General features: G+C 44.2%; 1 protein-coding gene across 1 annotated transcript in view; it reads right to left on the bottom strand.

Annotated features, from left to right (window-relative positions):
• Positions 1-8,249: 8,249 nt before the first annotated feature.
• Positions 8,250-15,246, bottom strand: part of LOC135902402 (sodium/potassium/calcium exchanger 5-like) — a 56,127-nt gene continuing 49,130 nt past the window's right edge. Inside the window, exons 13-15 of the mRNA XM_065432410.1 lie at positions 14,042-14,272; positions 12,666-12,767; positions 8,250-9,352 (exon numbers count right to left, since the gene is read on the bottom strand). Of these exons, the coding sequence (XP_065288482.1) occupies positions 9,027-9,352; positions 12,666-12,767; positions 14,042-14,272 (659 nt within the window). The 3' untranslated portion in view covers positions 8,250-9,026. The remainder of the gene's footprint in view (positions 9,353-12,665; positions 12,768-14,041; positions 14,273-15,246) is intronic.

Raw genomic sequence — 15,246 nt, 5'->3', positions numbered from 1 at the left:
TCTCTGCGGGGGCATCCGCGACTGTTTCGAGCCTGCGTCGGTAGTTTCACACCCGAGCTTCACCACAATCCGGTGAAATACTGTATTTAGCGTACTTTTTACAACTGCCGAAATGATTTTTGTGTGGCTATTGTATACTGCATGTTTGAGCGCCGCTCCACAGAGAGCAAATAAAGTACTCGAAGCTATATATATATATATATATATATATATATATATATATATATATATATATATATATATATATATATATATATATATATATATATATATATATATATATATATATACACCTACAGAATGTATGTATAAACACCTACAGAACCAATACACCTATGAAATCAACACATTTAGAAACAATAACACCAATAGAACCATTAAACCTACTGGTGTCAATAATCCAATAGGTTCATAGTTACGATACTTCAGCGCTAACACAAGGGACAAAGAAAGGAAGTGGATAACACGAGCGTTGTCTCACTACTGAAATCTTATTGGGTTCTGCTCATAATATATGTAGATTCAAAAGGAGAAAAAAAACAGCAAATGCCGCAGAATAAACCACAATCTAAACACCACTTTGCATCCTAGGAAAATACAAAAAAATCAACAGATGACGCGCAGTCTCGATCGGCACGGGTAGTCTAAAGCGACTTGTCAATGCTGTAGTATTCCATGTCCGTATTCCGTGTCCGTATTCCTTGAAGTATCGCAATCATGAATACAACATTCCAGCTATCCCAATTAGCAGTCTTGGTTAACCCAATTTGTTATTGGTTTTCTGTTGCAAATTTTTGCTAGGGGTATCAAAGGGGTATCATGAATACAACAGTCCAGCTATCCCAATTAACAGTCTTGGTTAACCCAGTATGTTATTGGTTTTCTATTGCAAATTTTTGCTAGGGGTATCAAAGCTGTGGTAATTCAGTACAGTGAAAGCAAGAAATGCTCGTACATATCGGTCACCTTAGCATGAGCTGCTTTCTTCTCTGTGTGTTCATACTCATTTACCTGAACAATACCATGCCCCCAGGCACTTCTGTATTCCTGCAGGCACGCTAGAAAAGCATGGACACACACAAGCACCCCTTTCCTTCACTCTGATATGAAGATGGGGCATATTTCTTCTCAGAATATGGTTGAAAGCAATAACTCTCTAGCATTCACAAAAACCTCTCAAATGTAAGGGTTAATGCCCAGTCTTGCGTATTTGACATGTGAGTTCATAGTGCAAACACATAGATAGAAACAGGAAAGACATAAGACACATACTTGTTTTGTCACCTCCCAGTCTACCTCTTAGATTTGCATCTGGAAATCTGTAAAGTCTGAACTGTTTTAAATAAACTGAGGTACAATGAAAAGCAGCATAAAACTAAATTCACGATATTTTATGTCCCATTCGCTCTTTGCCTTATAGGCCAGATGCTTATGCACTATCAGTAGCTGCACACAGTAGTCATTCCTCATTTACACATCAAAACCATCCGCGCAAACAATTTCTAAGGGGTACGATACATTCATATATGTAACTTGGTTACTGGTTCCATGCTGCACACGCTCATGGCCATATTTAGTGAAACTTGAGGGGCGGCTTCATAATCAACTACTACATACATCATCCATTTTGCACCTCTCCTTTGATATTCTACCGTCCGACACAGACGACAAAAGTCCTGACTGGAGTATTCGTTTACGTCAATATTCAAAAGAAGTCAGCATTAGGCAGTTTTTATTTATTTATTTATTTATTTATTTATTTATTTATTTATTTATTTATTTATTTATTTATTTATTTATTTATTTACAGTACCCTCAGGGCCCGAAAGGGCGTTACAGAGTGGGGTGGGTACAATAATAATAAAAAATACATGCTCAAACAATTATTAGTATTAAGGTGATAAATTCAAAAGATAATCAGTTATTGCAGTCTTGAAAGATGATGCCTCCTCGATGCAGGCGATGGAGGGGGGAAGGCGGTTCCACTCGGCACTGGTTTTCGGCAGAAATGAGTCAGAGAAAACATTTGTGCGACAGAAAGGAATGAACACTTTAAACCGATGATCAAGACGCGACGACATGTACGAAGGCTCTGAAATTAAGTCTTGTTTAAGCGAGCTGTTTTGGTAAAAGATTTTTTGAAAAAGGCAGAGACGGGAAATTTTTCTTCGAATGTGCAAGTTAATAAGGCCAAGGTTCGACTTCATTAAAGAAACGCTAGATGTGCGGGAATAATTAGAAAGGATGAATCGTGCTGACCTGTTCTGAACTGACTCAATGGTATCTGCTAGTGTTTTTTGACCAGGGTCCCAGACAGATGACGCGTATTCTAGCTTCGGTCTAATTAGTGTTGTATAGAGCAGTAACTTCAAATGGGGTGGGGCTTTTGAGAAATTCCTGCGAATGTAGCCAAGAGATCTGTTTGCATTGTTCGTGATATGTTCGATGTGCGCATGCCATGAAAGATTACTGTTTAGCTGGATTCCAAGATATTTATAGGAAGTCACGTGCTCAAGGTTGGTTTCATTGATAATATAGCCGAAAGGAGTTGGTGAGTTCGAGCGACGTGAGACAGACATAATTTTGCATTTAGTCGGATTTAAGAACATTAGCCATTGTGAGCACCACCTTGAAATGTTATCTAGATCTTTCTGAAGCATAAAGTTATCATGCTGATTAGTTATTTCACGGTATAGAACGCAATCGTCGGCAAAAAGTTTAATAGAACTATTAACTACGGCAGGTAAGTCGTTTATATAAATTAGGAATAATAACGGTCCCAAGACGGAGCCTTGAGGAACACCTGACTTCACGGCGCAGCGCGTGGATTTGGAATTGTTAGCTGTTACAAACAAACATCCTCATTTTCCACACCTCGTGCTTATCGCATGGTTGCGAATGCGTATGTAATGCCTGCTTAATATAGCGTAAAGTGAAAACATTTGATTCGGTGTATTTTTATCTTTATATGCTTTAGCTTTCCCAATAAGTTGTCTCTGCTCTACATGTACAGATACCTCCTTCAGTGGAAGTGTATGTACTGCGCCTTCAATAGTACCGTAAATCTTACGAGACCTGTGAATTCATAAAATAGGAGGCATATTATATAGGGGCAAGAAACCTGCGGACAAGAGCATCATGCAAAACCAGCTGAAATAGAGTCACTGCTCTAAAGCTTCATTCCCACTTGTGCTGTTGTATGGTTCCGAGTGATATGCTCATGAAGGTTTGTGTCATTCACATTTCGAGTGATGAATGACAGATTCACATGTGCAACATCTTCCACTGTGTCTGTCAGCAACCTAAATACGTGCAGTGGGTAGAGTTGTGTTATTAGTAACTGAAGTAATGTATCATATGCATCTTCCACGCACACTCCGATTGACCAGCAGCGTGCAGGAATCGGTCTTGTAGCTGACAGGTTGGCGCTGTTAATTCAATAAATTGGCTGTTGAAGACTACTATGTCGCTTGTTCACTTGATTGAAAGGCTCAAGTAAAAACGAGCTTCGGAACCCATGACTCCAACTTCAGTCCCTATGTATGAGGACAGAGCAACACGAGACAAGGATGAGCCTTGGTTCATCTCACTAGCATACAAAGCAGTGTAGATGCATTCAGTATTTCAACGCTGGTATTCTATACTCGAAACTCTGAGCTGTGTAGGTGAAATAATCGACAAGGCCATTCGACATTTGACACGGCGAAGTGAGGCAAGAAAATTTATCGGGATGCTCATCATATCGTCACTTCTGAAAGCTGGAAAGGACTGTCGTGCACCACTTCGCGGCCATGAACTGCGTACACAGAAAACATAAAATTGCGTATGGAAGATGCGGTGATCGGACACCTTTCATGAGAATGCACGTGCAAGTGATAGACCGGTCGTTTGCAATGCACGCGCCAACCACGGCACACAAAAAAGCACGAAGTCGACGGTTTGAAATATCGCTTCCGTCGCTCATGTGAACGCAACGCTACTTCGTTGACTCCGTGTTTTCTTTTCCATAGACAATGGCACGCACTGATGAGGTGAGGAAGGCTACACGAGCCTTCGATGACTATTCGCGCCAGTGCTGAATAGTTCTATAATAGAAATCACAAGCACGACAAATTAAAATGCTTCCGATCCGCGGCTGCAGCTATAGACCTCGCACACCCGCTTCGCTGCTGTTCGAGCAAGCGCCATTTTTGCCGCGAATGTGTCATACGATTTACGCCAGTGCTGAATAGTTCTATAGTAAACATCACAAGCACGACAAATTAAAATGCTTCCGATCCGCGGCTGCAGCTATAGACCTCGCGCGTCCGGAATGTTCACGTTGCCCAAACCGCAGTCATTTCCGGTTGGTCCCTAACATACAGACGCTTCCCTCGGTGACCACACAATGCAGTGTATATAGGGCTGACTGCACTGCGTACAGTACAGCTAAGACCGAATCCGACACTTCTGTTTGGTTTCATAAAGGGAGAAAGGTGAAGCATCCTGTTAGCAATGCCCGCATGTGTTCTAATAAGCGGTTTATGTACCTGTACATATGTGACAAAGTGTCAATTTCAATTGACAAAGTGGCAGCGATTTAACCTCGAGATATCTCTCTCACTCTGCCATCTTTCTGCCTATGCCACCGACAGAATGATAATTGTGCGGCTCCATTTCCTTTCCTTCTTGAGTGACAAATTTGGCAACAGAAGCCATTGCTATGTGATGCAATACTGATTTTTTTTATTAGTACCAGCAGACTTGCGAAGCGTGCCGAAGTTCGCAGTTATACATACCTGCCATCCTTTTTGCGCTTAGTTAGAAATTGCGACAACAATGAAGAATGCAATCGACACAACTGAAGGAGAAAAGCTTCCATTTAAGCTTGCTAGCCTTTTAATTGAAGGTGTAGAAACAATTTTACTTTTTCTTTTCTTGCACACGGTGGTTCTTTCCAGACGCATGCGACTCTATGGAACACTAATCGTAGCTGTCTTAAGCAACTGATATTATTATTTTGCAATGCGCTTAGTTAAGATACGTTTTCCTATATATAGTTATTTAAATTCGGGTCATATTCCCTAAATTAAAAAAGTTTTAAGACACGTTACATGCAAAAACATATGATACAGTCGCTTCAATGAAGTTTGTTGTTTTAGGCACTATTTGTTTTCGTGCTCTGTTTAATGCACGTCAAGCATGAAACAACGACATCACTATTTGTTAATATTGCTGAACTTTGAGATTTGAATCCGTATGACGCTCGACGTCTACACGCTGACCGCTAAACAAGAAGAAATACGTGTCTTCGTATAGATTTGACGCGTACCTATCTGTAATCAACTGCAGCAGTGGAGCGTACCCGTTTATAGAACGAAGTTTTGGACGTATGGCTGGCTGGTACATAGCGTTTCGCTCTGACGCAGCAAACGGAAATGCGGTGCTCCAATCTCTCAGCTACAGTGGGAATCATGAGCACTACATGGATTTTTTTTACTGTGTTATCCTCCCTGCTGGAAGGGCAAGTTGCTTACCCTCCTCAAGTCAAATAACTAACACGCACCTCTCTATTCTCATTTAATTGTATTAACGAGCATCTTATGCAAAACTCTAGAGCCTATACTGTCATCCAATCTTATTAGTTCCCTCCAATCGAAGTTAGATGACCATAAAATACGCTAAGACGCTATCCTTTCATGCGATACCCCACTTGCATACGGCGCGTTTCGTATCCGTCGCTATCGCTCTTCGTGAGCGCTGTAGTTTTTTTTCTTTTTTTTTCTAGAATACCACAAACTAATAACGGGATGCCGAGAGCAAAATTCTAGGGACCATACGGTAGAGGGCAACTAACCCGCATCGCTGCGCTCACTCGTAGCGGCGTTGACGGCGAAGTCTAGGATTCAATACTAGGCGCACTGCACGTGCGCGTCTCGTCTTTGTCGGCCTCCACGCGCCCTCTCCCGCCTGGCTGAACAGCGCGCGCACATTGACAGCGAAGAGGGCGCAACGTGTCGCTTTGGCAATCGCTGTACACACGTCGCTCGTTGCTATCGCCGAATACCCAATCACTGCGTCTCCGTCATTCTGTTTATCGTTTTACTTTTTTTTTAAATAGGTCATTCTAGGAAACCGTGGGCCTTGTCCCGGAATGATCTACACTGCGAAAGAAAGAAAGAAAGAAAGAAAGAAAGAAAGAAAGAAAGAAAGAAAGAAAGAAAGAAAGAAAGAAAGAAAGAAAGAAAGAAGGAAAGAAAGAAAGAAAGAAAGAAAGAAAAACTGCCTACCAAGGGAACACTTCGCTTTTATTCAGACACACAGCTTACTCTCTCTCTCTCTCTCTCTCTCTCTCTCCAACAATAACTTATGTGTGGTTTCTTACCTTCTTTTTTCTTGCGTGCGCGTCCCCTTCCAGCGTATTTTCGTTACGCCTTCTTTTATATTTGACGCGGGTTTTTAGACGCACGATACTTTTAGGGACGTGAGAATATTCTAAATCTTTAGCACGAAAAGAATAGCACTTGGTTATCGATTCAAGAATTTTGGAGGGAGCTTTCATTTTTATTCAAATATTTGAGTCGCCGAACAAGATTTAGGACTCTCTCGAAATTAGAAAGACGGGTGCCAGTGATGGCTGTTCCGAATGGTTTTGCTGCGGAAGAGTCGTGGTTGTTGCGAAGAGGCACCCTGGAATCCGCCGCGGTGGCCTAACGGCTATGGCGTTACGTTACCAAGCACGAGGGCGCGGGATCAAATTTCGATAGCGGCGGCCGCATTTCAATGGGAGTGAAATGCAAAAACGCCAGTGCATTGGGTGCAAGTTGAAGACCCCTAGGTGGTCAAAATTAATTCTGAATCCCCACAACGGCGTGCCTCATAATCAGATCATGAATTCGTCACGTAAAACCCCGCAACATGTTCTACTTTTTTAATCCTGAGTGAAAATACACAGCAGATCACTTCTGCTGACTAATTTCCAGCTATTCAGCAAGAAAGCATGCCTCACTTTAGGTGGTCTGTATAGAAATCTGTTGTCTTTAGATAAAGCAATTTATTATTCAGCCAGCTTCGCAGTGTTTGCATACCTTTAAAACGATGTGAGGTGTTGTAATATCAGGCCCGCCTCCTTCAACGAACACAACAATCTGCGTGCATCTGTTCACGCACTGTTCCATAGTTTCACTACAGTCAATGTCATGACGCTTCCGATGTACGTGAGAGCACATATTTCTCGTTTACACATTCCTTTAGTTGACTGGGCGTGCAGTTGCGAGGGGCACCACATTTCATAAATCAAATACTTGAACAACTCTCTATTTGTTCCTTGTTTCTTTATTTATTTTATCAGACGAACTCCATACAAAGCTTATATTTATCTTCGTTTAGAAATAGGAAAATATTCGACATTCCATTCGATATTCGAATGTCGTTTTCTTGAATATTTGTATGCGATCCGGAATATTCAGTATTCTAGCACCCTTGGAACTTATCGTATAGAGAGCACTACTAGCGCGCAAAGTAGCCTAATAGATTGCATGCTATCCCGTATTAACTGGGAAAATTAACTAAAAATTTAATGCGGGGTTTTCGCCTCCGGAAACTGCGCACTCGGATATGAAGGACGACGTAGTGGAGGGCTCCGGATCGGCGCCAGCGTAGGAATCGAACCTGCAACCTCACTGAACAGCCGCGGTGGGCGCCGTAGTGGCGGGTAGGGCTAATGATGTAGTAAGGCTTTTCAGATTTGTCATCTTGAAGGAAAGTCGCAAAGCCAGATTTTTTGCCTAAAGGTGAGTGTAACAAAAAATGCAAAAAAAAAGAACACGCAGGAGCACAACGCATGAAGTTCGACAGCATCCAACGACGTTTTCACAGGGCATTGCCTAAGTGACACCTTCCTGTGCATGTGTGGCTGAAATCGGCAAACGAACAGGCGCCGACAAAAATAATTTTAAGGAGTATTTGGTATTTGGACCAAAGTAGGTTGCCGCACAAATGGGTGTCGCTGTGTGACCGAGGGTGACGCCTCCATGAAGTTCCCGCACCATGGATTGTCACGGTGTTTGTTCGGGCGCAGTTAATTTGCTTATTGTTAAAGATGTCAACTAAGCTGTATTCTAAAATAGGCAAAAATATAACCTTAGCAACTTTCAAAAACCTTTACTGAACCACAACGGCACAAGTACGATAATATAGATTGAAGGTCAGGAATCACGACTGGCTTATACAGGCGCCGGTGTGTCAGCGCGAAATTAACAACAACGAAAAACAGGAACTTTGGCTTTAATTATTTCTTCTAGCAAATCATATAATACCACGAAATTAGCAAGAATATAATGCTTTAAATATGTACGTTCTCAATCTAAAATAAACAATCTAAACGACATACGTGAAAGCATACGGGCTATGCACCATCCACTATGTTCGTGATGATGACCATGAAGTTAAAATACACTATACTGTAACTCTTATACATTAGGGTCCTATATTGCATTATAACAATCCACGTGACTTCAATTTGGGGGAAGGAGTGTTGAATGCTTCGCGTCGGTTTCTCGCAGAAGTGCTGACATGGAATGCAAGAATTTCGCGTATAGTGCACTGAGCCCGAAACATTGTCCTTGCCCCCGCGCCTTTGCACCCGCAAACGTCCCACTGCGCAGTCCGAACACAATAACAAACACATTCGCGATCGCGATGTTCTCATTACAGTGGGCAAAGAAAGGCGCTCTGCACCACGCTCGATAAACTTGATAACGGTTTCATTGCGGATAGCAGAATACTTAAACTGAAACACTGCTTACCACGTCAGCCTTTCATCTTATATTCTCTGCAGATCGCTGCCTTCATCCACCATCCCCCTGCTTCGCTGCCGTCCTTTGCTGAGCCACCTGGTCCGCGCGTCAAATAGTAGTACATGGTAATAATGCACTCCAGGCTGTGGCCTGGCAGTCATAGACCGCTCTTTTCAAAGGCGTCAGCGTAAACAGCCCATTAGGGTACACGCTATATGATATACACATTTCGACGGGTACGCGTAGCCTCTACATGCATACGAAGGTGTTGACGACGCCAAACACATTCATCTCGTACATGCAGGCGAACACGATGTACGCGGCGTACAGCAGCGAACACGCGATTCCGATGCGAAGGTCGAGCTTCCAGCGGAACCCTGCCAGGAATAGGTAGAGCAGCAGAACAAGCGTCAGAAGCACAGCGGCGCTGAAGCTGACGCCGGCGCTGCTGAACAGCACTCTGTGCTGGTCGGGCGAGAAGAAGGCCGCCTTGACTAACCACGGTGCGCCCAGGCAGAAGAGGATGTCAAAGACGTTGCTGCCCAGCAGGTTGCACAGGGCCATGTTGCCCAGCCCTGCAGGTGCAAAACACGAAACACCGCACTCTCAGTGCTTCTATCACAGTCAAATACTTTATCGTAACGCTACATGTCTTGCGAATGGCACGTTTTACGATTACTGCGATGTAAGAGAGTCTGGAATCTGCAGAAGCTTCCAGATTCTTACTCCTTCGAAAGTGTGCGCAGTCAGGAAGCACTGAAACGCGATTGTACTAGCATGTAGCTTTAAGTGTATACTATTCGATCAATGCGAAGCGCACAAATGGCATCTGTGAATAATAAAAACAGTGCTAGTAAATAGCAAGTGCACCCTTTTGTTCTTAGTAATATTCGGTGAAGTGCTACTCTTGTAGTGCAGAATGTTCCAGAGTCTGCCTGCTTGTATTACGTCACCTGCAAGAAAGGTACGGGGCAAATTGCGCTGCTTGCGATGTTCCATTGGGTTGATGAGTGTAGGTTTCGCAGACAAAAAAGAACCAATAATCCGCCTGCCCAGTATAGAGCACCCGCCCCTGAATAAATATATCTTTGACTCCCAGCAATATTCGGTCATGACAACACATTTCTTTGAATCAAGTTTTACCCGCCGTGCTTGCTCAGTGGCTATGGTGTTAGGCTGCTGAGCACGAGGTCGCGAGATCGAATCCCGGCCACGGCGGTCGCATATGGATGGGGGCGAAATGCGAAAACACCCGTGTACTTAGATTTAGCTGCACGTTAAAAAACCTCAGGTGGTCGAAATTTCCGGAGTCTTCCACTACGGCGTGCCTCATAATCAGAAAGTGGTTCTGGCACGTAAAACCCCATAATTTTTTTTGAATCAAGCTTTGTTTGCTTTTTCCTCCTGTTTTTAGATGTGTATAATCTATCTGACGGCTATATAGACAGAGCAGGTGCAGAATGACGTCAAAACGCCACACTCCCACAGTTAATGAGCGTCATGCCACAAAGTATACGTATATATACATAAAGAAATTGCGTGTTCGATGGTTGGTTTCGAATCCGGTGCTCTAACCACTAGGTCGCGGACGCATGCCTAAAGAGGCAGAGTAAAACCCTCTCACAAGTTTACCCCGTGCAAGCCAGTGCTTTCAGACCAGGCTTGCTAGCCACGTCGCATAGCAACAATTATGAAACGTGAGCGCGATCATCTTCTACGTGACGGTGAAGATGGAAATTACGAAATGCGTTCGTTGCGGGAAATACGCTGCCCGCCTCTCAGCGTACTGTGGCACTGTGGCGTGTTCCTAGAAAATTGAGCACGTGGTGTCTTGTGATTCAGGACTTTTTAATGCTGAATGAAACTGCCGCTTGCTCTGGAAGCTCCAACAGGGTGGCTGAGAAAATTCGCTGCGCGTCTTTCGTCGTACTGGTGCTATTGCGTCACAGTAGGGTGCGATCCGTAAGAGACCTGTACATTGTACATACCACGTGTTGTGTTTCATAACACAGTTCTCCACAACTCAAGAAGCTCTGTTACAATGACATACATCAAGGACGTGCGCCGCACGCTGTTTTTCTTACAATTTCACTGCATACAGAATTATCTTGAGCGCCTACTCCGAGGAGGTTACTCCGATTTCACTTTTTTATTACGATAAATTTTATCTCCGCCACGAGGCTTACACATAACACCACGAAACTCAGCAGGACTCGAACAGTAGGTCTAAAAAGAAAGCGAGTGCAGTACGATTGTCCATTTTCATAGAGACACAAGTTACGTAACAGCACGCATTACGCCTTCACTTCCTTGTTTCGTAGGTGGCGCTACTTCTATAGATATTTTCATAGGAGCTACGCTTCTTGCTTAAGCCGGTATTCAGATTCGAGAACTACAGCCTTAAGAATTTTCTCTCGCGTATTTTTCTTTCTTTTACCAATGAGCCCCGTGCCGACTACACCACTTTATTTACGGTTGCCCACTTGCCTTTCATTTTTACTTTTGTGCGGGCGTGTGTGGGCAAAGAACGTCGTTACCTAGTTGCCATAAGCAACTCGTAAGGTCACGTGAAGCTCGAATCAGTGCTCGGATAGTCTTGTGCTGTTTTCAAGGTCGTCTGCAGTTTTGGTTAGTTGTGACCCTTAGATTACGACAGCAAAAGTATTTACACGTTCAGCGCAAGAAAGCTGAGGGGCTGCTAGGTTACCCACGCCGCAACTGCTAATTTCATTGAATTCTTGCCGCAGCCAGAATAAACACCTTGTATGGGCAACCAGCGCAGAAATTTTGCGCGCCGACTGCAGCGCCGTAACACACAGCCTAGCGAGCGGTGGGCGCAGTTTACAGTAGCACACGCTACGATTTTGCATCAGCAAAGTCGCCGCTCATTATGAAGCACATGCGTCCAGCAAATTATCTATGTCTGGGCACCGGCGTGCTAGAACGCCGCAGCGCATGTGCTCTTCGCGAATTGGATGACCATGGACAGAACTTAGATGCGCGCATCGGGCTCAGCAAACATTGATAGAGCCGAGCATCCGTTATTGCTAAATATGTCGTGCCATCCTCACGGCCTGCCTACCGGACGGTGTCAGCATATTTTAGTTACACACTCAAACTGCCGTAGCGTCTCTTAGTCAGCACTGGTCCCCCATAGGCTTTCCCTTTCGGAGTTCGCTCAACGGCATAAGCGAGTAAGTATGCAAGTTAAGGCCTGTACCTCTGACGTACGATCCCCACTAACTGAAATAATCATTATGAGTGAAACGTCAATAACAATGTGTTCGCCATAAATCGTTACGTGTACTATTGATCGTGTGCCGCAAGGCGTGTTATTAGGAGTGGAGGAAGTTCTTTCGCACCTCGGGCTGTCCAGGATTCATGCAAGTGTTCTTTTTTCCCCAACTCTGTTTCTTTATTATCATTTATCTCGCCGTGTGGACGATGTCGACGATAGCTGTAGTGAGGCTTTCTGTGACCAAATGACGGAGTTCCACAGGAATGGGAAATGCATTTATATTTGCATTTTTAAGCGTCGCTATAAAATACGGCCCGCGAACGGATATCAACCATATACCACATTAGATCTGTACTAAGTACTACTTGTAAGTGGCTCTCAGGGGACCTATTTTCTCGTGTTAACTTGGTTACACTATGTCCCTTATAACTGAAAATGTTTGACGACCAGCATACCTAAGGAAGTTGGAAATGAACAAGGCCACATAAGTTAGCAACATTTTGTAACCAGAGAGTCCCTCATCTCTACGTCTCGCGCAATGTTCTCCTCACGGTATTGACGTGAGAAAGAACAACAGTGACATTTACAGAAGTCAATGCAAAAGGATGTCGGGATTGGACGGAGAAAGAAATATGAAGTTGCTTATTTACCGTTTCTGGCCACAATAACACTAGTTATCGCCTCCGGCATACTCGTGCCGATAGCGAGAAGTGTGATTCCTGAAACGGTCTCCGGAATTGCAAAGGTGTCTCCTGCACAAAAATGGCAAAGTAGTTGGCATTTAAGAACAAAACACATCTGGCAATGAGACAATTGACAGAAAGAAGTGTTTGTAGAAACAAAATAATGGGGACAGAGCTGACACAAGAAAGTGCTTGAAAACATGGAAGAACAAAGTTGCTGTTCAGACATTAACACGTTTGTGATCTTTTTTCTTCATTGACTCACAACCATCAATTACCGGAATGCATCAAACCTATCTCGCTCTTCCCGAAGTACGGAGTTGCACGATATTCATTATATGCGACTATGACAGTTGCATTTTCAGTGTGGCTCCGTAAAATTGACTATGTCGGGCAAACCGGCGCGGAAGGACAAATGTGTCGGCTCTGTGTATGAAATAATGAAGCAGAAAATGTGTAAAATAACAATTCGCTTGCGGCTTTTTGGACTAGACGTTCGTCTAGTCGGCCCTATTAGTGTACGTTTTATACGTAGTGATCAACCAAATTTTGACACCTTAAGTCTATGACAAATTCGTTCACCTAGCTGTGTACTGTGAAATGTTTTCTGAGTCGGCGCTGAGCTTGCCCTGATTGGTTAATCCGCTTTAATACCATAGAAATGCACTTTTACCCATAACGCAGAGCAGTGACACGATAACCTCTATTAACCTCAACAAACTTCGCCGTCGTGGCCAGTTCAGCCTGTCTAGGAAACATACCTGTGCAACATTTTGACAGATGAATAAATGGCCCGTAAGCTAATACTACAATACTTTTTTTAAACGTTAGTACCATAGAGTTTACTAGGCAAAACGTCGGCAGTATAGTGATGCATGAACCATGATTGATTGATTGATTGATTGATTGATTGATTGATTGATTGATTGATTGATTGATTGATTGATTGATTGATTGATTGATTGATTGATTGATTGATTGATTGATTGATTCTTTTTCGCTCACACTTTCTCTTTTTACATTCAATGTTGTCCACACCCTTGCTGAAATTATCATCACGTGCTGCAAAGTGAAGACGACAAAGGCAGAAAACCCGCGTTCGCCGTGGCGCAAGACTGACGTCAACAGACATGCCACGAGCAGCTTCAGAACGTCTGGAGAAAGGGCTGTCACTGAATAAACGGGCGCAATGTTCCCGTTCCTGTGTGAGCGTTGTTATGCTCCTGGCCGTCCGGCCGGATGCTGTTCCCGCCGCAGTCGTAACAGTTGAGTTATAATATCACGAATTTTATTGAAGAAAATCACGTATTCGCTCAAGGCAAGGTGATCACGTGGCCACTCACCGATCACCGTAACCATCCATACGCTGAAGTAGGAGAGCAGCCCGACCCAGACAATGGCTACCACAAAAGTGACGGGGAACCACTTGCGGAAGTGTGGCTGGCGGCAGTCCGGGATTGTGAGGCCCATCAGCAGCAGTCCGGGCCACACTAGGAGCCAGCCTAGCAGACGCAGAGAGCCGTCGGATGGCATCGACCAAGCACCGCACGTCTCTCCAGTTTCCAGCTTCCGCACTGCGGTAGCATGCGTCATTCAAAGGTCGGTGAGCTTTCCGTGCAGAAACATAACGGAGGAGGCCACTAGCAGTCCACTGGGATAGCTACCTAATCAGTCCCAGTGCCACCTGTACGTGATGTACAGCGAAGACACTTTAAAGCGAAACTTCCTTTTCGACCACTCCCCTACCCCCCCCCCTCCCTCACATTCCCGCCATGGATTTTCTTTCTGTGTGTTGGTCGATTTGTTGCTAAGATGGACTGTCCTGAGACAGCGCAATAGTAAATTTGGCCGATTCCGTTGTTGGCACAGTAAATGCTGGGCCAATCTCGGAGTCTGTGCAATAGTGGACTGGGTACGTCGCGGAGATGATCGATCGAAACTGGGCAGATCTCGGAGGCTGTGCACACAAAGGTGGGGACATGGTGGGCCGACTCTTAATCTAGTGCACGATATGTGTCCACACAAGGGCTTTAATGTGGCTCGTAACGCGAGCTGATCTTGCAGGCACTGTAATCTTGACGGTGCAATCGCATTACAGTCGTGCATGTATAACATGTGTATCTAGCTTCTTTGATACGTCATCCGGTTGTGGCGTCGGTGTCTCGATGAGTGAAAGTAGCGAGATGTTTCCTGTTCACAGCACTGTGGCGCGCAGAAGCAAATTACGAATAAAATTTACTAGACAAAAGACACGTACAAAACACAAAAAACATTTTGCCTGGTAGACTCAGATGAAGCTCTCCGCGGTAGTGTAGGTCACGTCAGCCGCGTATTTAGGGTGATCTGATGATTCTGTCGTCAGAGCCTGTCAGATGTGTGAATAGTTGAACGTGCATTTATGTGCTTAGGACGACAGAAAGCTGAGCTAGTTGGTAAGGATTCATTATGCAACAAAGGTGAGGCGTGCAGACAGGAAACAAGAGAAGTGGACAACACAAACGCCGCAGGCTTCTCATGCAGGTTTCTCCGGCGTTCGTGTTGTCCACAT

This window comes from Dermacentor albipictus, chromosome 1 (genome assembly GCF_038994185.2).
Source record: "Dermacentor albipictus isolate Rhodes 1998 colony chromosome 1, USDA_Dalb.pri_finalv2, whole genome shotgun sequence".
NCBI lineage: Eukaryota > Metazoa > Arthropoda > Arachnida > Ixodida > Ixodidae > Dermacentor > Dermacentor albipictus.
The sequence above is the reverse complement of the archived record's forward strand: the minus strand, read 5'-3'. Positions and strand labels throughout refer to the sequence as shown.